General features: G+C 40.6%; 2 protein-coding genes across 2 annotated transcripts in view; both read right to left on the minus strand.

Moving 5' to 3' along the window:
- Nucleotides 1-22,889, minus strand: part of lzts1 (leucine zipper, putative tumor suppressor 1) — a 195,198-nt gene that overhangs the window by 156,701 nt on the left and 15,608 nt on the right. The window lies entirely within an intron of this gene.
- Nucleotides 729-15,454, minus strand: bco2l (beta-carotene 15, 15-dioxygenase 2, like). Its single transcript, XM_077600761.1, has 12 exons — nt 15,451-15,454; nt 14,166-14,343; nt 13,802-14,013; nt 11,000-11,115; nt 10,829-10,931; nt 8,837-8,977; nt 6,902-7,062; nt 5,597-5,758; nt 5,213-5,350; nt 2,407-2,589; nt 2,159-2,269; nt 729-1,104 (listed from the first exon to the last, which is right to left on the minus strand). The coding sequence occupies exons 1-12, from the start codon at nt 15,452-15,454 to the stop codon at nt 988-990; spliced, it is 1,626 nt and encodes a 541-aa protein (XP_077456887.1). The 3' UTR covers nt 729-987.

A 22,889-nucleotide genomic window follows, 5' to 3' on the forward strand; every position in this document is an offset into this window, starting at 1 on the left:
TAGCGTGGATTTTATTCCTATTATTTCAATGAGAGCCCCATGATTGGGATGAAGTCCCATTTGACTGCCAGTAAATTATCATCTTTCAGTGCAATTGACAGCAATAAACGGCCACTCCCTTTTGATTTAGACGGGCGAATGAATGCATCGCCACAGTGGACATTGATTGCACGCCTCTCGCCATCAATGGTCAGCAATTAATTGAGTGAGCTGGTGATTATTAATCAAGCACTGATTATGTCGCATTTAAAGACGCTCTGGCGCCTGTGCTCAGGTAAACCACTGAAAGTAACCAATGGTGTCAATGGTGGACTTGACAAACTACTTCATATTCAGCCCATGATTCAAGCAGCCTTGGACATTGCCTATTACAGTTGTTTTTTGTTGTTATGTCGACATCAAAGTGCTCCGGTTCCCTCATCTGCTCCGACACCTCGGCGTTTAAGTGAATGTCAACGTTGTTTTGCTCATTTCAACAGCAGCAAATTTGTGACGCGACCTCTGGCAGACTCTCAGGAGGCTATCGACCATCCGGATCCATTTGTTTTCCAGCCATTTCTCCACCATGTCCATTTCTATCACATTACTTTGACAGAAATTGAATTTGCGCCGATGCATTTTGATGTTTCTCAAGTGCAGGCTGCGCCAGCGCTGGGAGTGTCACGTTTCAAGTGGCACGCTGATGTGAAAGCACTTCAGATTTAAACAAAAAAGTGGCAAATAGATTTTTTATTGTCTTCTGCTGGCATTTGTTTATGTGATTTTGAAAATTGTTGTCCTTCAAATCTTTACATTTGAGCTTTAGTTAAATGCACTCTATGATGTGTTTGCTTCCCAATCATTGTGACATTCTTCTTCTTGACCCCATTTTTAAGCCATCAACAGCATTCCAGCGCGTATTTTCTCTCTTGTTCAGCTAGAAAGTTAATCAGTGTTATGGACGAATCTTTCTGTGGATTGGTTGATGGGTCCCTAAAAATGGATCCTCTAGGCCAAAGGGTTAAAGATTCCATGGGTTCCGTATGGGATATTGACAGGGACTTCTGCTCGACCCAGTTCAGTGAAGGTCTTAGCATCCAGAACAAGAAGGAATGTACTTTTGTCCTAGAAAAAAGACATTTGCCTCACAGTAATCATTGATGGATGCATAAAATGACAACAACAACAACAACAAAAATAGCTTTGCCCGCTATATTTATCAAGATCAAGCCTGTGTAAAATATAGCCCAGGGACCACATCTGACCACAAAGTCTGACCAATCCCCACAAAAGAATTGCATTCATTTTGATGCATACAGATGTAAATGGTACAAATCAGAAAAAAATGCTATGTGTAGCGTATACAATGCTCTCGACAGTGACATTTTTTGCTTCATTTACACATCAACCAATTCAGGGTGTCCCCCACATACTGCCCATATTTGCCTTGGGTAGGCGCCTGCACCTCTGCAACCCTTGTGAGGATAAGCGGTATGAAAAATGACATAATTAATAATCATAACACTACATTTGTATACTATATCGACATAAACAGCAGCATATTCGTTCATTTTCCGTACCGCTTAACCTCACAAGGTACCCGACGAAGTGTCCGTCGACGAACAATTCGTCCCCGGACGGTTCGTTGAACGGACGCTTCGTCGCCGGACAGTTCGTTGACCGGACACTTCGTCGACGGACAATTCGTCGCCGGACACTTCGTCGCCAGACAGTTCCCCTAACCTTAACCACTTTTTTTCTGTTTTATTTTCTTTAATAAAGAATATGTGAATTTCCTTTGTCTTCTTTAATAGTGGTTAAGGTCCGTCACGCCTCACAAGGGTGCTGGAGCACAAGGAGATGGTCAACCATCCACGCTTATACTCATACCTAGGGACAATTTAGTTTTTAACCAGCCTCACATGCAAGTTTTTGGGATGCAGGAGAAATCCAGAGTAGCATTGGCATAAATTAAATTTGAATGGAATATAATAGAGGTGGTTCCAATTTCGCAAATTGCCTTCATGGAATGTTAATTCCCCACCCCTAATTAAGATCAATTTGTAAAAAACGTGTTCCTGAATTTTTTTTTGTATATTGTATTACAGTATCATACGAAGTATTCAACATCTGAAATGAAAATCTATAGTTTTGATTGTTGCTGAAGAAGGGTACTCACTTCTCGCGGTGTTATAATGACTGACAGCACAACGCCATCATCTTCTTCGGTTGCCTCAGGCGAAGCAACAAAGACAGGCTCGGACGGGAACAAACCAGCATACCGCCACACCTGAAAAACAAAAATCTTTTGCTCTACTGATTTTCCGGCGACAATAAAAAAGTTGCCATGTCTCAAAGTGTTGCTGCTTGTTCTCTTATGCCGATGTGATAAGAATCTATCACAAATATTCCCAAATTTGTGAAGACCTTAAGCTCCTTGGTGTGCACATCCATTTTAAGCAGGGAGTCGCTGAAGACGTGGCCAAAACCACACGAGTAGAAGTAGCGGTAAGGTCGGCCGTTGTAGTGCTCGTAATTGATCTGAGGGAACTCCAAGCCGCCGTACTGCAGCAGTTCATCATTGTGAAGTTCCTCGTGGGTCAGGTAGACCTGGATGAGGCCCAAATTTCATTCACAAAGGACATTTTTGTGTGATCATTTTATTTTCTTGAACCAACATGAAAACCGAATCTTTTTATTTACTTTCAGAGTGTAACTCAGAACTTAAGCAAAAAACAATCTAATCTCATCACATCTCATTTTCTGAACTGCTTTATCCTCATTAGGGTCGCGGGGGGTGCTGGAGCCTCTCCCAGCTGACTCCGGGCCAGAGGCGGGGGACACCCTGAATCAGTGGCCAGCCGATCGCAATGCACAAGGAGATGAACAGCCATGCAATCTCACACCCATACCTAGGGGCAATTTAGAGTGTCCAATCAGCCTAACATGCATGTTTATTTGGAATGTTGAAGGAAACCGGAGTACCCGGAGGAAACCCACGCACGGGGCATGACCTGGATTCGAACCCAGGACCCCAGAGCTGTGAGCCCGACGCGCTTACCACTCGATCCACCGGGCCGGCCACAAAAAAACAATGTTTACTAAAATTTTATAAACGTAGGCCTCCTCTTAGTTTCAATAATAATTTAACATTTTTTAAAGCAGATTTAATAACAACTGTTGAAAAAAATGCTGTAAATTCAAAAAGAAAATACAAAAAAACCAAGTAAAAACATTAAATATAATTTTTTCAAAAGAAGCTTTAAAGCGCAAGACGCCCCAAATACATAAATGACATTCGTATAAAAGACAATTACCGTAATTACTCGAATATAACACGCAGGTTTTTGCAAAATAATTTATTCCAATAGTTGGGGGTGCGTGTTATAATCAAGAACTAAAATAAATTACAAATTTTCGATCGAAAAAAGCATTGTCAAACTCACTTGACGCACGGATTTGACGTCATCACGTAAAGACGACGCACGGATTTTACGTCATCTCGTAATTTCGATCGAAAATCGGAAAGCCGAGACCACCACTGCCCCCCCTCTAGCCTCCTACTCGTCTCAGTTCACCCTCTCTCAGTTCAGTGTTATAATCAATAACTAAAATAAATTATAAATTTTCGATCGAAAAAAGCATTGTCAAACTCACTTTGACGCACGGATTTTACGTCATCACGTAAAGACGACGCACGGATTTTACGTCATCTCGTAATTTCGATCGAAAATCGGAAAGCCGAGACCACCACTGCCCCCCTCTAGCCTCCTACTCGTCTCAGTTCACCCTCTCTCAGTTCAGTGTTATAATCAATAACTAAAATAAATTATAAATTTTCGATCGAAAAAAGCATTGTCAAACTCACTTTGACGCACGGATTTTACGTCATCTCGTACAGCCGACGCACGGATTTTACGTCATCTCGTAAAGCCAATCGGATGATGTGTTGTGGGAGGAAGAGGAAGTTGACGCATACCGGCTGTAGCCAATCCATTCATTGCTTTCGTTTCCTGTATTTGACTATCATTGACTGTTGTTAGCGGTTGCTAGCGGTCGCTAGCTGTCGTTATTCTGTTGCCTCTGTCCGTATGCGCGCCGCATGCGGCCACGTTTGTTTCCACGCCTTGGTTGATTCATTAAAGGACTCCGTATCACGCTGAATGCCTCGTCCTCTCCTGCTTCCTGCATTTGCACAACGCGGCGCGACCGTAACAGATGCCCCCGATCGCGCTGCGATGACCCAGCGACGCGGCGCGATCATAACAAGAGGACAGACAAAGAGAGAGAGGAACTCTTCATTTGAAGGATTCTAATGAATAAATTTGTTTGAACAAAACAATCGTGAAACGAAGAAAAAAAGGTAAGATTTCTGATTTTCGTCAGCGGGAAATTTCAGGTGCGCACTATATTCGAGTACTGCGTTTTTCCAGATTTTTTTGGCCCAAAGTTATACCTGCGTGTTATTTTCGAGTGCGCGTTATATTCGAGTAATTACGGTACTCAAAGTATTTACGTAAATGGTGAATTTGTTATATATCTGTTATTGGAGCAACTATTTTTTAAACATGAAAAAAAAAGTTTATAGGAGCAGCCATTTTGTGGTCTCAGTTTTACCAACGCGGATACATGCTAATAGACTGTTGCAGAAGGTGTTTGTGATAATGGTTATGAGTGACATCGTGAAAAAATGTGATAGTCACACCTAATTGGCTAAATGATCATCAATTATAAATGTTAGCAATGCCACCATCTACAAAGGCCACTTCCTGAAAATATTTGCTTACATCCAGAATTTTTACCATAGACCACAGATAAGAAAATTCTATTTCTGTGTTTTTGTCAAAGATGTTTCTTTGCACTGGGATATGAAGAAGATATTTTCTTTCTTTAAAATGTCAAGTTTAAAACTGGGCATTTTAAAATTTTAAATCTTGTTATACTTGTATAATGACAATAAAAGCATTCAATTCAATTCAATTCAATCACTGGCTGCTTTTGACGGCAATAGATGTCCAATCCATTCAAAGTGGGAGGGTTAGCAACGAATGAATGTTCTACAAATGAACTCATTGAAATTCACAGCAGAGGGTTAAAAAAAGCCTGATGATTTATTCAGTCAATTGCCTCTCCCCGTCAAAATGGATTAGACGTGTAGCACCGCCATTGGCACGAGTGAGTCAAATGATTTACTGATTACGGTTCATGTAATTACACACTTATTTTATGGTACCTGTCCGGGTTTGGTCATCTTGGCTGTGGCTGTATAGTTAGGAGAGGTCACCAGGTTCTGGTCCAGAAGAGTTTCTTTGTTCATGTTCAATGGCAAGACGTATCTCCTCGGTAAGTTTCTGCACAAAGTATCGTAGAACTGACAAAAAAAACACACACATACGCAAAGTGGGTTTATAACAAGCAAAATGCATTTTCAAACAATTCTTATTATCTATAAATGTGTTCAAAACCAAAGGATTTAACATCTATCACAAATGAATTCATTTATATCCTAAATATAAATAAGGTCATAGCAAAAAAGGAAAAGGTATAAGTTCATCTAGCAAAATTTACAATATTAGCGTATCTGTTTTAATAGGATATCTGCATTTAAAAATGAGACCTTGTCCATCTCCTTTTGACGGAGGTTCTCCAAGGTGAAGTCTCCAATCACCTCCCCATCATCCCCACAGCACATGTCCATAACCAGCAGGCCGTTATCCTCAAAGGCATTGATCTGATGCAGTGTGAACATGGGAGCCGCACGGTACTTCACTTCACTCTCCTGTTCACAAGTGACATATCTCATCAATCACAAACATCGCATTCCACACACCAGGTTATTTTCACTCCTTGACACCAAAGGCCTATTTTCAAATGAAGTTAGGACTTAAACGATTAGTTAGGCAACATTTTTTAAATCTAATTTTACCATTAATGTAATCATCGAGCAGAACCCTGAATTGAAAACAACAAACCTTCCTCTAATGCTATTGCAATTGCTAATCACCTTAATCCTAACCTGATTATTTTCATCGTATTTTTTTCCCTTTTTACTACTGTCAGTTTGTGTTCAAGATAGCTCAACTATGAATAAAGGGATTACTATCAAACTTGCAGGGTAAATTTATAATTTGCAATTAAAGAGGCGATTGCATTTTAGGGTCATGAGGTCAAAGGTTACAAAGGGTCAGAAAAGGAATTTCCTTGGAACTCAACAGCAAATGCAGGGATTATTATCAAACTTGCACGATATATTTTTAACAAATTGGTTGCATTGAATGGGCGGCCCTGTCGGCCTCACAGTGGGGGACCTGGGTTCAAATCCAGGTTGGTCCTCCTGTGCGGAGTTTGCATGTTCTCCCCGGGCCTGCATGGGTTTCTTCCGGGTACCCCGGTTTCCTCCCCGCATTCCAAAAACATGCATGGTAGGAAGATTGGATACTCTAAATTGCCCCTAGGTATGCGTGTGCATGATTGTTTGTCTCCTTGTGCCCTGCGATTGGCTGGCCACCAATTCTGGGTGCCCCCCCGCCTCTGGCCCAAAGTCAGCTGGGATAGTCTCCAGCAACCCCCGTGACCCTAGTGAGGATAAAGCGGTTCAAAAAATGAGATGAGATGGTTGGTGTTGCATTCAGGTGACTGAGTGGTTAGCACTTCAGCCTCACAGTTCTGGGGTCAAGGGTTCGATCCCAGGTCAGTGGGTTCAAATCCAGGTCATGTCCATCTGTATGGAGTTTGCATGTTCCCCCTGGGCTTACGTGGGTTTTCTCTGCGTACTCTGGTTTCCTCCCACATCCCAAAAACATGCATGGCAGGTTGGTTGAACACACTAAATTGCCCCTAGGTACGAGTGCGAGTGTGAATGGCTGTTCTTCTTCTTGTGACCTTCAATTGACTGGCCACCAATTCACAATGTCTGACTCACTTTGCCCGTGTGCCGGTCGACCAAGTGGAAGATTGTATCGTACTGGGGCTCCCAGGTCATGACTTTGTGAAAACTCTTTCCTTGAACGCGGTGCAGCATGAATTTGAGAAGATCCAGCTTGATGGGCTGTTCCACAAAGACTATGTAGTTTTCAGACATAACTGTAAGAGACATAAACATAGGCAAGTGCGTGAATTATTGTAGCCCGACAAGTGTTTCTCTTTTTCTGACATTTATTTCAAGAGGAAAGTAGGGCTGTGAGATACAACTGACTCCATTTATATTTTTTGGTACAATATTAGTTTAGTTATTTTTATAGAATTTTCATTCAGCAACAGAATATACGTAGTTAGAAATGCTTTTTGATGTCGATGAATGCAACTCAATTGAGTACCAAGGCCTGGGGGCCTGCTCTGGCCTACCCAAACATTTTGTGAAGCCCGCAAAAGTATAAATCATGTGCATTCAACCATTTAACACAACAATACTAACAAATTTATTTTTTTTACACTCCAAAAAAAATGGAGGATTTTACTTATTTTAGTTTTTTTTGTAAATAAAAAATGTTACTAAATAAAAATATTCATTCTGAACCGTTTTAACCTCACATGGGTTGCAGGGGGTGCTGGAATCTAGCCCAGCTGACTTCAGGCCAGATGCGGGGGACACCCTGAATAGGTAGCCAGCCCACCGCAGGGCACAAGGAGACGGACAACCATTTACACTCACACCCATACCTAGGGGCCATTTAGAGTGTCCAATTGGCCTACTATGGATGTTTTTGGAATGTGGGAGGAAACCGGAGTACCCGGAGAACATGCAAACTCCACCCAGGTAGACCGACCTGGATTCGAACCCAGGACACCAGAGCTGTCTGGCCACCAATTCAGGGTGTCGCTCACCTGGTGCTTGAAGTCAGCTGGGATAGGCTCCAGCACCCCCTGTGACCTTTGTGAGAGGAAGGGGTACAGAAAATGAATGAATGGATAATTCAATCAGCCCTAGTTGGTAGACATAATGACCCTCTGAAAGAAACTAAGAATATGATATCGTAGATGAGTCGTATAGCTCTGGTAGAAGGGTGGGCAAACTGGTCCTCAAAGGCCGCTGTGGCTGCAGGTTTTTGTTCCAACCATTCCAGCACAGGCGCTTTGACCAATGAGATTTCTGTAGAAAACAAGAAGCACCTGACTGCAATCCACTGATTGCACTTGTAGGACACCAGATTGGTGAAAAGGTGTCCTCTTTACAGGTTGGAATGAAAACCCACGGCCACTGCGGCCCTTTGTGGAATAGTTTTCCCACCCCTGTCCTAGAGGAACCCAAAGGCCATTGACATTTTTAAAGCAAAATAACAGAAATCAATCACAGGGGAATTTGAAGACTACTAAAATATGTGCATTTGTATAAATCGAGTGTGGGAATAAACAAATCATCTGGTTCTATGTTAATCTAGCAAGGCATGCAAGTGGGCGCTTTGGCAGGCTTTATAATGTCGTCCAGGAATAGCATGGAGGTCTGCTTAAAAATGGCACTGACTAGTCCACAACCAATCCAGTGAAAGAATGGGTCATCAATCATGTTACATATCAAAGACACCTCTCTTGCTGGTGCTCCTTCGTGACTTTAGTTATTAATATTTACAATTTATTATTCCAAATGATTTTTGAAGAGCCAAAGCGCAGGATAAAAACTCCTATTGGGAGGAATAAGGACAGTCAAACGCTTGGCTGGTGAGAGCTGAACACAATACAAAGGCACTGCGAGTGACAGAGAAGCAAAGTGAGACTATAATTTTAAATGAGTAATTAATAAGAGTAGGGGGAAAAACAGTCAAGTATAAGCTCAAGCCTGTCAAAGTAGGCAGGCGCCAGAGCATTTCTCATAGAATGGATTCATTCGACTTTATCCCTTTGGTGACGCGCCTCATCTCACCAAAGCTGTGATAGTAGGAGGGTTTTCTAGGTTGACTGGCTCGGATGGAGCATATCACTTGGGCTCCATGGAGGTCTGCGCAGTCCTCTCTTGCCCCTGTCTCCTCAGGTGGGGGCACGCGAATGATGTTGTAGAAGAAACCTGAGGCAGACCGCAAATGCATCAAGCTGTGTGGAGGTGTATAAAATATTGTGTAGTTAAAGGCAGTGATAGAGTTAAACACATAAATAAGCAATGACAGACATCATTATTTCATTCATTGCTGAATGCTGAAGCGCATCCCAGCCAACCATGGGCAGCAGGTGGAGGAGACACCCTGAATTGGTTGTCAGCCAATCGCAGGGGAACAATGAGATGAACAGCCATTCATGGATGTCCCCTCCTGAGATAAGCTCCAGCACCCCGGACAACCTTTGTGAGGATAAACAGTACAGAAAATGCATGAATAAATTTTGTAATGAACTGAGAAAATTAAACTTGCCAGAAACTTGATTCTGCAAAGATATGTTAAAGGAAAAGAAAACACCTAGTTAAAAAAAAACTTCATAAAGGATAGATGGTTGCTCCAAGTCCATTGAGGTATGCAAATAACACATTTTTGCCACTCTTACACCGGTTATGAGCACACCAATTATGTGTGATGACTGTGACGCATGTACAGCACAAAAAGGATAATGAACAAATAACGTTGCTAAAAACTAACCAATCTCCAACTGAGAAAAAAATTGCTGTGTAGAAAGCACAACTAAGAAAGTAATTAGTATTTGCGTCAAAGGGTAGCCGGGAGAATGTGGTGTACTTTAATTTGATTGGCTGGTTGAGCACTCTAAATTGCCCCTAGGTGAGTGTGAGCGTGAATGTTTGTCCGTCTCCTTATGTACTGCGATTGACTGGCCACCAAGCCAGGATTTCTAATGCCTGGTGCCCGAAGTCAGCTGGAAAAGACTCCAGTACCCCCCTGCGACCCGTGAGAGGATAAGCGAAAATGAATGAATACCATTGACAATGATTGATCCAATTCTTTCTGACTGATACTTTGATCAGTATCATATTACCCTGTGCGTGACCGGACATTTCGTCGACGGACACTTCGTCCGCGGACGTTTCGTCGAATCGACGCTTCATCGCCGGACAGTTCGTCGAACAGACATGTATACAGACTAGATTTCCGACGCGCATTGTGAGGCAACGGAGCTAGACGTCGTCGCTTGTCAGCCATCTTTAGGAACAGGCCCATTCGCTCCTCACAATGCCTCACAACGCGCATCGGAAATCTAGTCTGTATACACGATACCTATAGGAATTCCAAGCAAAAAAAAGGAAGATGACGAAGAATATGTGAATTTCCTTTGTCTTCTTTTTAATAACATTTTTAATAAAATAATTTTATTTATTGCCCTTTATTTTAAAAATGGAGCGCTCAACGTAGGAACCGTTTAACGTAGGAACCCTTTCGTGCGTAGTGTGTTTAGAGACGAGTCCATTTAGTACGCACACGCCCAAATGTTAATGTGTTTGTGTTGTCGAGCGAATTTTTGCTGTTTTATTTTCTTTAATAAAGAATATTTGAATTTCCTTTGTCTTCTTTAATAGTGGTTAAGGTTAGTGGTTAAGGGTAGGCGAACTGTCTGGCGACGAAGTGTCCGGCGACGAAATGTCCGGCATCGAAATGTCTGTTCGACGAACTGTCTGGCGACGAAGCGTTCGTTCGATGAAACATCCGGGGACGAAGTGTCCTTCAACGAAATGTCCGGGTACCATACTGTGAATGGCAACCAACGAACTGTGAGGCCAACGTGCTAACCACTCATGGGCCTGCCTGGAAAAAGGTTGTTTAAAAAAAATGAATAGGTAGCGAGTGTAGATTACGTCATAGGTTTACACAGGGCAAATGCTATATGATATGATATTGCATTTGTGTTTTTGCAAAGTAAGCTTTTAGTCAGTCGATTGGTGTGCAGCACTATCAAATGTCGCATTGAGGTGTGCTACCTCCTTTTCCATATGAGTTGCCCATGTTGTACGTGGCCCCCTGACGATCATAATGTGGGTGAGCTGTGGCTGCATTGATAGCAATGTATTGACTCCAGTCCACCTAAGATTGACATGAATCAAGATGGCATCTGTATGGTAAAACATGGCGAGAAAGTGTCATCTGGCTACCTTTTCCTTCGTGTCCAGAGTTTGGGGATCAATTCTTCTCATATAGTTTGTTTCTGTGCTCACGTAAAAGTCTCCCTTGTACTTGACAAAATGCACGCTTGCATTGTCTGTGGCCTCTGTTGACAAAACAAAATAAAAATGTATACAGCTGTGTTAATAACGATGGGAGTGTTTTTAAAAAGTGGGTTAAAATAGCAATCCCTTTCTTACCTACACTTTACTAAAGCACAATAAAAGTCGGCTATCTCTTCCCTGTCAACAAATATTTGAAAATTGAATTTCTACCGAAGATTTGTAGATTCAAGAAATTCCCAAGGAAGGGGGAAGGTGAAAAGGAATTCAAAAGAGGGTGCCAGCTGACTTCGGGGGAAAATAATATTGAGCATGCATTGACCTGCTAAAGAGGAAATCGTAAATTGATTTTCATCGACAATTAACGAAAATTACGAAAACTATCATTGAAAAAAATGGTTGAAATGATTAAAAACTAATTAAAAGGAAAAATAACTGAAAATTGATTGTACAGTCATCCTTTAATTATTCACTACTTCGTGATTTTTTCTGCTATTAATTATTATTATTTTTAAAGTTCATAAAAATGTGAAAATCCACGCGGAAACTCATAACCGGAAGGCACTTTTGCTACTAGGACCAGCACTGAAGGGAAAAAAAGCAGTGACCGTACTTCACGATTTTTCGATTATCGCGGCCATGTCTGGTCTACATTAACTGCGATATTCAAGGGATTACTGTATTTATGTTTCATAAAACAAGCTAAAATATATAGAAATTAAGTCCGAATGTAATTAACAATTAAACCAACACTCCTTGTCGTTTTAAGTATAGTATTTATGACATGGTTCTGCTTTCTACTCCACTAATGGGAGAGATTCCACCACACCCTGCTGCCATTACACCTATGAGGAAACCGCCACCCGCACATTGTTACCAGCTGCTCTGCTGGGTATATTTAAGGAGCAGTCTCTTGACATTCAGTGTCACTTCATTTGCGAATCAACTTCTTCATCTTTGACTGATCTTTGCCTTAAATGTGTCCTGCTCAATGAAACCTGCTCCTCTGACTACTTACCTGCTTCTGAACTATGCGCCTGTGCCCATGACTACAAACACCTAACTGTCAGCCTTTGCATTTACTTCCCCTGTCCTATTCCTGACAATTTACACTAATCTCACAGTTTAGGTGACTATGCTGTGGACCCTTATGCTTAGTTGTTCATTCAAGGTGCCTTAATAAATTTCTTTTAAGAGGTTCTTTGTGCTGAGTTTTATGATTCTATTGTTTTCATTGAGTAAAACTTTCCAAAGTTTAAAAAAAACCTAACAGTTTCAAAAAATTAAAAACTACAAAAAACCTGCATGTCCTTCACATTCAGAGTTGGCTGTCAAAGGCAAACGGTTGCTGTGTACCATACAGCGAATATAAACTAATTGGCCTTAGAGCAGTGCATATCAGCAATTTATCTAGATCAAATTATGTGGAACAATGCATCTATGATATACTAATTCATTTTAAACAAGTGTGGAAAGTATATTTTTAGGGTTAATATTAAACAGCACAGGCTGATTTTTTTCCAACTGATATGTCTTTACCCTTTGAACTAGGTTTGATTTAGAATAAAATTTGCAATCTCACCCATTGGGTGTATGTATAGAATTAAATATTTAGTTAAATGTATAATGCAAATAGTTCACTCTCACCTCAGTGTATAGAAGAACTTACAACAAAAGAAGATAGGGAATTCAGGTAGGTTACCTCTGATAAGTAGGTTATGAATTATGGTATTGCATCACGATGGTGAGGTTAAATCTGCTGCTCTCGGGATTTTAATTTGGTGTGAGATTAGGTCAAGGTGAAGCGTCCAAATGTTTTCTATAATAAACTAGGAAATGCAAAACTCTTTGCCATCTCTCCCCATGCAAGATTTCGTGTAGAGTTTTGGTCAGGTTCTGTTAAATTTGGGTCACTTCCTTTGTAACTCACTGGCTGCCATTGATGGCACTAGAAGTGCATTCCATTTGGTTTGGTTGGGGTCAACATTTGCTCATTCGACCCTCCCAGCTCAAATAGATTAGACATCTAGTGTCGTCATTGTCACTGAAAAATGAGCATTCACAGTCAGTTCTCTAAGATGACATGAATTCAATGTCTATCCGTGTGACAATTTTGTGTCATTTCCTTGTTAATTTTAGGATACTTTCAGATCATCATTGATTTTCAGTGACTTGGATAATTTCCTGTTGATTTTACAGCATTTCAGGGTCACTTCCTGTCGATTAATGGGGTTTTCAGGTCCCATCTTAACGATATGGAGTTCGTTTTTTTCCTTTGGGAATATCCAGGGCCATTGGAAATAAATGGGAATGTTTTTGTCAAATTTATGTGGAACTCTGTTTTTGGCATAGCAAAACAGACGGAGAAAGAAAATGATATGTTGACATCCGTTGCTTTGAAACAATAAATGTTTTTTCGTAAACGGAGCGGCCCCATAACAGAATAAACAATCAATGTTTCGCAGTAGGTAAGTGTATATTTCCGTGGCAACCTTTTTAAGACAGGGTTCTTTTTGTTTCCTCCGACTTTTAGTCATTATGATGCACCTGTTGTAATTGTAGAAACTGCCAATTCAATGCACATAAACTCGGAAAGACAAGCTATTATGTTTTCATTTGTTTTACTTTGCCTGCAAGCGTGCGGCACATCTGCTTTTGTGCTCGTGCTTCATTTGTAGATTTAATGCGTTCAGTAATGTCAGACAGTAGATTAATTTACATTTCTCATACTTGGGATTTGAAAACGTGAGAAGAATCGGGCGAAGATGTTCTTGCAAGGATCGGGCACGGCCAGCGTTCCAAACTCTGATACCACGATACGGTTCTTGGCTGAGTTGCACACGTACGAATCGCTCTGCAGGAAGCGACTACTGTAAGTCACCGTGCCATCACTGATGTGAAACCTGTGCATCAGGGCCATGCCGTCGAACCAGTGGGTGTATCTGAGGGGGCATCATTTTTTTAGTTGAAGTTAACGATTATGTTTCAGCGCCATTGACGAAGCTAGACATCCAATGCATTTGACCAGCCCCTCCTGGTTCAAATGGATTGGACATCTATCGACATTAATGGTGGACAATGAATAGTAGATTACTTGTCTTGGCCGAATTCAAACTTTCCCGGACCATTCCGCAGAAAGCTGCCATTGATCCATGTTGGGATCGTTCCCTTGATGGTGGTGCCAATGGGGTGAGGGTTTTCCGCCACAGAGCTGACTAGAGGGGCCACACTCTCCAAACCTTTGGCCTTGGGGCATCTTTGCCTGCTGGAGACTGCATAGAAATAATCATAATCATTATGCAATTATCATCCCAAAAATTCAGTAATACAGTTTATGGGTAAATAAAATAACACGGAAGATTGCATATAATCAGGGCAACACACGGTTCTTCATGTGTGTTCATGTTTGCAATTAGTACTAGGCTAGCAGGCATACTACAATTGCAAAAGGAAAATAATGACTCGAACCTTTTTAAAAAATATATAGTTGTTACTTGGTTTTGTGCTTGAAAGAAATTGGACCCACCATGCGGCTTTGGTGCTTGGGGCTTCTTTAAAAAAAAAAAAATACAGGCTAATACGCTAAATGTCTGGGTGTAAAACCCTAAATTAAAAAGTTGACACCTGAGGCTTTTAGTCCAGTACACTTTATGATTCATTCATTCATCTACCATACTGTTTATCCTCACAAGAATCACAGAGGGTGCTGGATCATATCCCAGCCAACCACTGGAAGCAGGCAGGGGACACCCTAAATTGGTTGCCATCCAATCGCAGGGCACAATGAAACAGACAACCACTCATGGTCACAATCACACTGCCACGAACTGTTAATCAAACCTATTTTGCCCGCACCAAAGTCAGGCAGAAGAATCATTGCACCAACAGTTGGCCCAGTAAAATTTATGGGGGGAAAAAGTTAAATATGGTGGGTGCAGACTTACAGTTGGGTGCACTTTAAAGTCCCAATACGTATTGCAGTATATAAAATACAAACTTTTTTAATCAAAGAGGACAACAGTCTTATGCGAGAATTAATTGTACATTTTAATTAATGTATTTTTAAAGCAAACTATATATTAAAGTAAAACAAAGAGGGTATATTTAACTCTTCTATAAGGAATTCAGATACAGTCATAGTTGTATAATGTTGTTTTTATTTTTATTGTAATTTTTAGGGATAGGTGGCTCGGATAAGGAATGAATTCATTCATTCATCTTCCATACCGCGCATCCTCAAAAGCATTGCGGGCGTTGCTGAAGCCTAACGTAGCCAGACTAGACTCTAGACTGGTCACCAGTCAGCTGTAGGGCACACAGAGAGACAAACAATCATCTGCATTCACAATCATACCGCCACCAGCAGGAGTCGAGCCCACCCATGTTTGCATGAAAGTCAGGCGAGTTAACCTCTACACCACAAGGTGGCTAGGAAAGAAATTATCGTAAAACCTCTATTTCAAGGCATCAGCGTCGAGTGTCTGAGTGAGTTCCCGTTCATCATCAATTAGAGGTGCCGTTCAATTAGAGCACGTGTCAAAGTGAAGGCCCGGGGGCCAAATCTGGCCTGCCGCATCATTTTGTGTGGCCCGGGAAAGTAAATCATGAGTGCCGGCTTTCTGTTTTAGGATCAAATTAAAATGAAGAGTATAGATGTATATTAAATTTCCTGATTTTCCCCCTTTTAAATCAATAATTGTAATTTTTTTAATCATTTTTTCCGTGTTTTAAGTTCAAAAATCATCTTGTAAAATCTAAAAATATATAACAAAGCTAAAATGAACATTGTTTTAGATCTATAAAAAAACTGAATATTCAGAGCTTTTAATCCAGTTATTAAAAAAAAATTGAAATATATCTAAAATGGTCCGGCCCAGGTGAAATCAAGTTGAAGTTAAAACGGCCCGCGAACTAACCCGAGTCTGACACCCCTGAATTAGAGGGTGCCGTTCTATTTTTCAATTCTTCCACCAAGGTGCCGTTCTATTAGAGGTGCCGTTCAAATGGAGATGCCGCTCAAATAGAGGATTTGTGGTATTTCTGTTAATAGTGTAATAATATTTAAAATATTAATTGAAAGATTTATACCGAATCATACATTATAGGATATTCATAGATTGAAAGGATATATTTTTTTAAATCTGGTAATTCACAGTTCGTCCTCACAAGGATCACGGGGGTGCTGGTTTTGCAAATTATGGGTAGCAGGCAGGGAACACCCTGAATCGGTGGCCAATCAATCGCAGGGCACAAAGAGACGGACAACCATTCATGCCCATACTCATACCTAGAGGTAATTTAGAGTGTTTAACCAGCCTTCCCTGCATGTTTTTGGTATGTGGGAGGAAATCGGAGTACCCATAGAAAACCCACCCAAGCCCGTGGAGAACATGCCAACTTCACGTATGAAGGTCCGTACCCAGGATCGAAACCTCGATCTCAGAACAGTGAGGCCAACTATTTTTATACTATAAATAAAATAATGACAGTGGAACTAAGTCATGTTAAATGAATTCAGTGTCCCTACTTAAAAAGTCTTCAGTCTAGCCAACTCACCTCCAATTGTAAAGTTTTACTGCCAGCACTCTAATTGAACTGTGCGAATTGGGAAAACAATCTAAAGTCTATTGTGTCCTTTGTGAGATTATAAAACATTTTGTACCACTGTGACACGAACCCCGGGGCTTCTGCATTGTGAATGACACCTGTTCATTCTCCTGCCTTATCTACCATCAAGAAGCATTTCCTTTCGTTTTCCTGTTATAGCTACCTGCTGTTTCAGATTCATGCAAAGAGCAAATCATTGCTGCGGTTCAATAGTGATACGTGATGAGCTCGTGATTACACCTTCCTTACTATTCCCAACAATGGAATAAAGGAAATACTAAATTAGGTGTGTTCTTGTGCTAATAACACAGACAATTAAAATTAGAAATGGTGCATCCATAAGTGCTGGAGGGTTTGAACGATTCTTGAACGTCAAGGAGCTGAGGATTCACTGCAATTACCACAGCGTTCATTGAGGCAGAAGTGTATTTGCCTGAAAAAAATAGCTTGTATCAATGGCATTGCTGGCAATAGACGTGCCTTTATAAGGAAAGTGACTTTCTTTGGTACTATCCGCAGTTAACTATAATATATTTTTATAGCCTCTGCCAGTAGGTGAAACTGTCAGTGTTTCCGCATGTCTGTCTGATTGACTGTTTTTTCTTAATCTACATATTTATGCGGCGGTCTGGTGGAGGAGTGCTTAGCACGTCACCCTCACAGTTCTGAGTTTGAGGGTTCGGACCTACGTGTTTGAAGTTTGCAAGTCCTCCCCAGACTTGCATGGGTTTTCTCCAGGTACTCCGGTTTCCTCCCACATTCCAAAAACATATATGGTAGGCTGGGTAAACACCCTAAATTACTCCTAGGTATGTGAACACGGATGGTTGTCTATCTTCTTGTGCCCTGCGATTGGCTGACAGGCATTTCATGTTTTCCCTTGCCTTCTGCCCATAGTTGCCTGGAATAGGCTCCAGCACCCTGGAATGAATGAATGTTTATGGACAAAATAGCTCAAGAACGAATAAAAGGATTAGCACATTTTCAGGCTGCATTTGTAACTGGAAAGTAAAGAGCGTAGGTGATATGATGGTAAAAGAAAGGTTTAAATGTCAGAGAAGCCAAGAATATGGTGATACATGCTGTGAATCTGGCTGCACGTGGAGTTATTCGTTTTTTTCATAAATGTATTATTATTATTATCAACGCATTAAGGTATTTTATATTATCTTTCTTATAGAAGTGTAAATTAATGAAATGCTCAAACCTAACTTAATGGAATTAAAACGATTGAGCAGGTTGAACATTCTAAATTGCCCCAAGGTATTTGTGTGAGCGCGAATGGTTGGATCTCCTCGTGCCCTGTGATTGGCTGGCCGGCCACCAATTTAGGGTGTTTTTGGAACACACTTAAAGCACTTTAAAGCAAATTGAATTCGCAACATTTCTTTTGTATGAACTAGGGATGTCCCCAATCAAAAATCGGATTGGAATTTATCGAAAGCAGGGGACGGTGGTGTCATTTTCGGAGGATCGAGATTGGGTGATTGATTTTAAATTTATTTAGTTTACATTTCTAGATACTATAACTCTTTAGATGCAATTGGCTGCGAGAAATGTCCAATCCATTTTGACTGGGAAGATCGTTCAATTGCTGCCAGCCACCCAATCAAATTGGATTGGGCACCTCCCACTGTCAATAGCAGTGAAATATGATCCCTCTGGCAGTTAATGAATTAATATCAAAAGCAACAAAATGATCTATAAGTATCATCCAAAGATTTATAGATACTAAACAGCATTGATTCATTCATTTTTTCAACTGCTTGTCATCACAAGGGTCGCGGGGGGTGCTGATGCCTATCCAAGCTGACTTCAGGCCAGGGACATATAATATTTCTTTATTTATATTAACACTTGAAACAAGCAGCCCCCTGGCCAAGTGGTTAGCGCATAGGCCTCAGAGTTGTGGGGTCGAGGGTTCGATCCGATGTTAGTGTGTGAAGTTTGCATGTTCTCCCCTGGCTTGTGTGGGTTTTCTCGGGGGATACTCTGGTTTCTTCCAAAATCCCAGAAAACATGCTGGATAAGCTGGTTCAACACTCTAAATTACCTCTAGGTATGAGTGTGAAAAATTATACTTATCTCTAATGAGGACATCACAACAATCATTTGAAAAAAAATCAAGTTTTCTTTCATGATATGAAATCTAGCATCTTGATTAGCGATTCTACGCACCGTAAACTGCTTCCTTGTAAGTGAGTTTGTTTACGCATAGCAATAAAAGCCGACAGCTAGACTTTGACCAGTGATATTGTTATTCCGATTTATCCTAAATGTCAACCGAACACTTTTATGCCTTTTCTCCTTTTTTGTCAAAGTGAAGCTCTAAATTAATTAAATTTGCCCCAGGAAAAATGCCAAGCCTCTGCTCAAATCTTTCATTCACAAATTGGCAATTTCATCTCGTTGATATACAATGGTGTCTACTCACTTGGCTGGGGATTTGTGGTCTTGGACATGCTTGGCCGCTTGCTGTGCGCACTGAATGAGACTTAACACTGCTTCTTAAGTACAGGACCACTGAAGAGGACAGCCTTTAGACTCTGGGATCTGTGCCAAGTTCAAGAGTCGTTCACTGGAAATAAACTAAGGTATATCAGTCACGCTATCAAACCACTGCTCATAAAAAATGTCTCAACTTTTTTTTCTACTGTTTCCCATGAATGACATAATACATTATGAATGTTGTTTATAATGAACAGAATGGTTGCGATCCACATGACTAGCCTTAACACATTATAGGACACTTATTTAACTCAGTGGCTGCCATACCCAATCAAGCAAGTTCTGCCAATTTAAAAAAAACAGACGTCTCTCTTTGTCAATGACAGTTGCAAAGTTAAGTACCATTGAAATAAAAAATGGAAGTCAATTTTTACAGTGTTAGGGACCATAACCAGTATATATTTATGATTTCATTAAAATATATTCATTCAGTTTCCTCACAAGGGGGTACTGGACCCTGTCTCAGCCAACAATGGGCACTGGGTGGGGGAAACCACAAATTTGTGGCCAGCTAATCAAAAGAAAAAAAATGGAATAAAACTGCGCAAGCCCGGGGAGAACATGTAAACTTCACAGGAAGATCGGAACCCACCTGGGATTGAACCTCAGAAATGTGAGGCTGGCGTGCTAACAACCCGACCACCAATCCTCCGCAAGGGGTAAAATACAATGAAGAATATTAAATATAACATATTAAATAAATAAAATTTACTTGATGGCACTGTGTAAAGGGGTTAGCGCATCTGCCTCGCAGTTCTGAGATTGAGGGTTCAATCCTTGGTTGTTTCCGCCCTACCTGTGTCGAGTTTGTATATTATCCCCGTGACTACGTGGGTTTTCTCTGGGTTTACACCCACATCCTCAAAACATGCATGGAAGGCTGTTTCAACACTTTAAATTATCCCTAGGTGTGAGTGAGCGTGCATGTTTTTTTTTGGTTTAATTGTATCCTGCCATTGGCTGGAAACCAATTCAGGGAGTCCCCCACCTAGTGCCAAAAGTTGACTGGGGCTAAAGAACCCCAACCCAGAACCCTAAGGTCGACACGCCAACCACTCAGCCGCCAGGCCGCCCTTTTGTTCTTTTAATGACTAAAAATCCCTTGCCTTAGGAAGGGTTGAATTATATAAAGCTGTAATAGGCAGAATCAGCTTGTTTGTTTTGCTGGAATGTGCAGGTGTCGAATCCTCATTTCAATATTCAAACCGGTAATTATTTAAGTGACATTTTAAAGCCTGCTCGTATTTCCCCTAAAGAGGCGTGAATTATTTATTTTGACAACAGGATTTTATAAAAACAAATAACCAGGGCAGATTTGAAAGTGGCATCCCGCCACATAGTGTACATTCTTTGTGTGATATATGAGTTCAGGTTGTTCGAAGTTGAGAAGTAGATATTTTGTGTGGAGGGATGTCTTGCCTGCAGCTATTACGGCAGGATAAATATTTGATGTGCTTTTTCTAAGATGTGGGGTGAGGTTTTTTTTACACTTTTCAGATATAGCAGTAACTAATGGCTTTTTTATTTGAATGAAAATTAAAACCGAAGGGAAAAAAAGCTAATAATTACTGCTCACCCCTCTCAGTGACAACGGATTGCATGTCCATTGTCAATGTCGATGACAGCCAATGACTTAATGACCTTAGATATGACATGTAACAATCTTGCTGTTTCTTATCTAAATACCCGATGTCATCTTGTGCAACCAATTTTGCCACACAAAATCATTTGCTCATTTCACAAACTGTTATGAAAGATAGCAGAGAGAACTGATTTTTGATTCGTATTAAACAGCACGTCCCAGCGTAGGAGCACTGCTCCAAATCAAAACAAATACTAGGTCTTCATAGTAGCAAGCCTCCACACCGCGAGATATGAGTTAACAGGAAATCTTACAAGTAAGAACAAGACCTGCCCGAAGACCAGTCGGAGCACGAGGCACTTGTGAAGATTTAATTAAACAGCTTATTCCTTGCCGCGTGCTCTTTCTAGCGCCTAACATGGCAGGGAATCCTGGGGTGCAATTTAATAACAAAAGAAAAAATGTTGATTGGTAGGAAAGATGATCCATTGAAAATGGAGAAGGACTGCACAAACAAATCTTTGATATTAAATTATACAATAATATTTCAGGGTGTCCCCTGACTACAGCCCACGGTTGGCTGGGATAAGCTCCAGCATTCACCTTTGTGAGGATAAAGTATTTGCCTGTTCTTGTTTGTCACTTTTGATCTTTTTAATGGGTAGTAAAATGCACCACCTGTATGGAATAAAGTTTGAAATAATTGATGACATCCCCTGATCTAAACCCCATTGAGCAAGAAAAACTATATATATGTATGTATATAATATATACATATATATATATATATATATATATATACATACATATATATATATATATATATATATATATATATATATATATATATATATATATATATATATATATATATATATATATATATATATATATATATATATATATATATATATATATATATATATATATATATATATACAGGGAACAAATTACAATTAAAAGCATTAAACAAATTAAATGATAATGAATAGAGTGCAGCCCGGCGGCTGAGCGGTTAGCGCATTAGCCTTACAGTTCGATCCCAAGTCAGTTCTCCTGTGTGGAGTTTGCATGTTCACTTGCGTGGGTTTTCTCCGGGTACTCTGGTTTACTCCCACATTCCAAAAATATTCATGGTAGGCTGGTTGAACAGTCTAAATTGCCCCTAGGTATGAGTGTGAGCATGGATGATTGTCCGTCTCCTTGTGCTCTGCGATTGGCTGGCCATCAATTCAGAGTGTCCCCTGCCTGGTTAGCCGGGATAGGCTGCAGCACCCCCTGTGAACCTAGTGAGGATAAGCGGTTTAGAAAAGGAATGAATCAATGAACATATTAGAGAGACAGATGACCACACTCAATTATACCGCAGTCATGCAACGTACCCTTAAAAAAATTATTTGGGAATATTTTGGGGGGGTTATTTTATTCCTGGGGATAAAACCTGGATGAGAACGACTTTTTATTGTTATTATAGGTGACATAATTGTAAATTCAAAGATTTTCTGATTGATCGTGTCCCTTGAGATTCTTTCATTGCAAAAAGTGTGCCTCAAAAAAGGTTGGGAAACACTGGCCTAGAGTTCATTCATTCATCATCCATACCACACATCCTCGTATGGATTGCGGGAGTTACCGAAGCCTATCCCATCTGAGTTCGGGAAAATGGCAGATTAAACCCGTGATTCGTCCAACCAAGCGGGAATCGATCTCACACGCCGAAGTCAGGCATGTGAACCGCTAAATGGGCTCTCAAAATCTTGGTGCTGAATGTCTCCAAAACCATGGAACTCATCCTGGACTTCAGACAAACAAGGCCGCCCCGCTCTCGTGATCTCGCTTGGACTACTTATTTATTGATGATTTGTTTGTCTGTTTGTTTGTTGTTGTTATTTGTGCACTTCTTGGTGAAAGCTTCCAATCTCATTATACGTGTATCATCACAATAAAAGCATTTAATTCAATTCAACCATCAGGTGGCTTAGCTTCCAGTTTAGTTCTTCAATTCAACTCTTTAGTGAACTTAAGGAGTGGCAAAGAACTTAATGATAGGCAATGTGCAGAAGCGCTTACTCATGATATTTGTTGATAGCAATCGCTTTGCCCTGTACGAGCTATCATCGA

This window comes from Stigmatopora argus, chromosome 5 (genome assembly GCF_051989625.1).
Source record: "Stigmatopora argus isolate UIUO_Sarg chromosome 5, RoL_Sarg_1.0, whole genome shotgun sequence".
Classification (NCBI taxonomy): domain Eukaryota; kingdom Metazoa; phylum Chordata; class Actinopteri; order Syngnathiformes; family Syngnathidae; genus Stigmatopora; species Stigmatopora argus.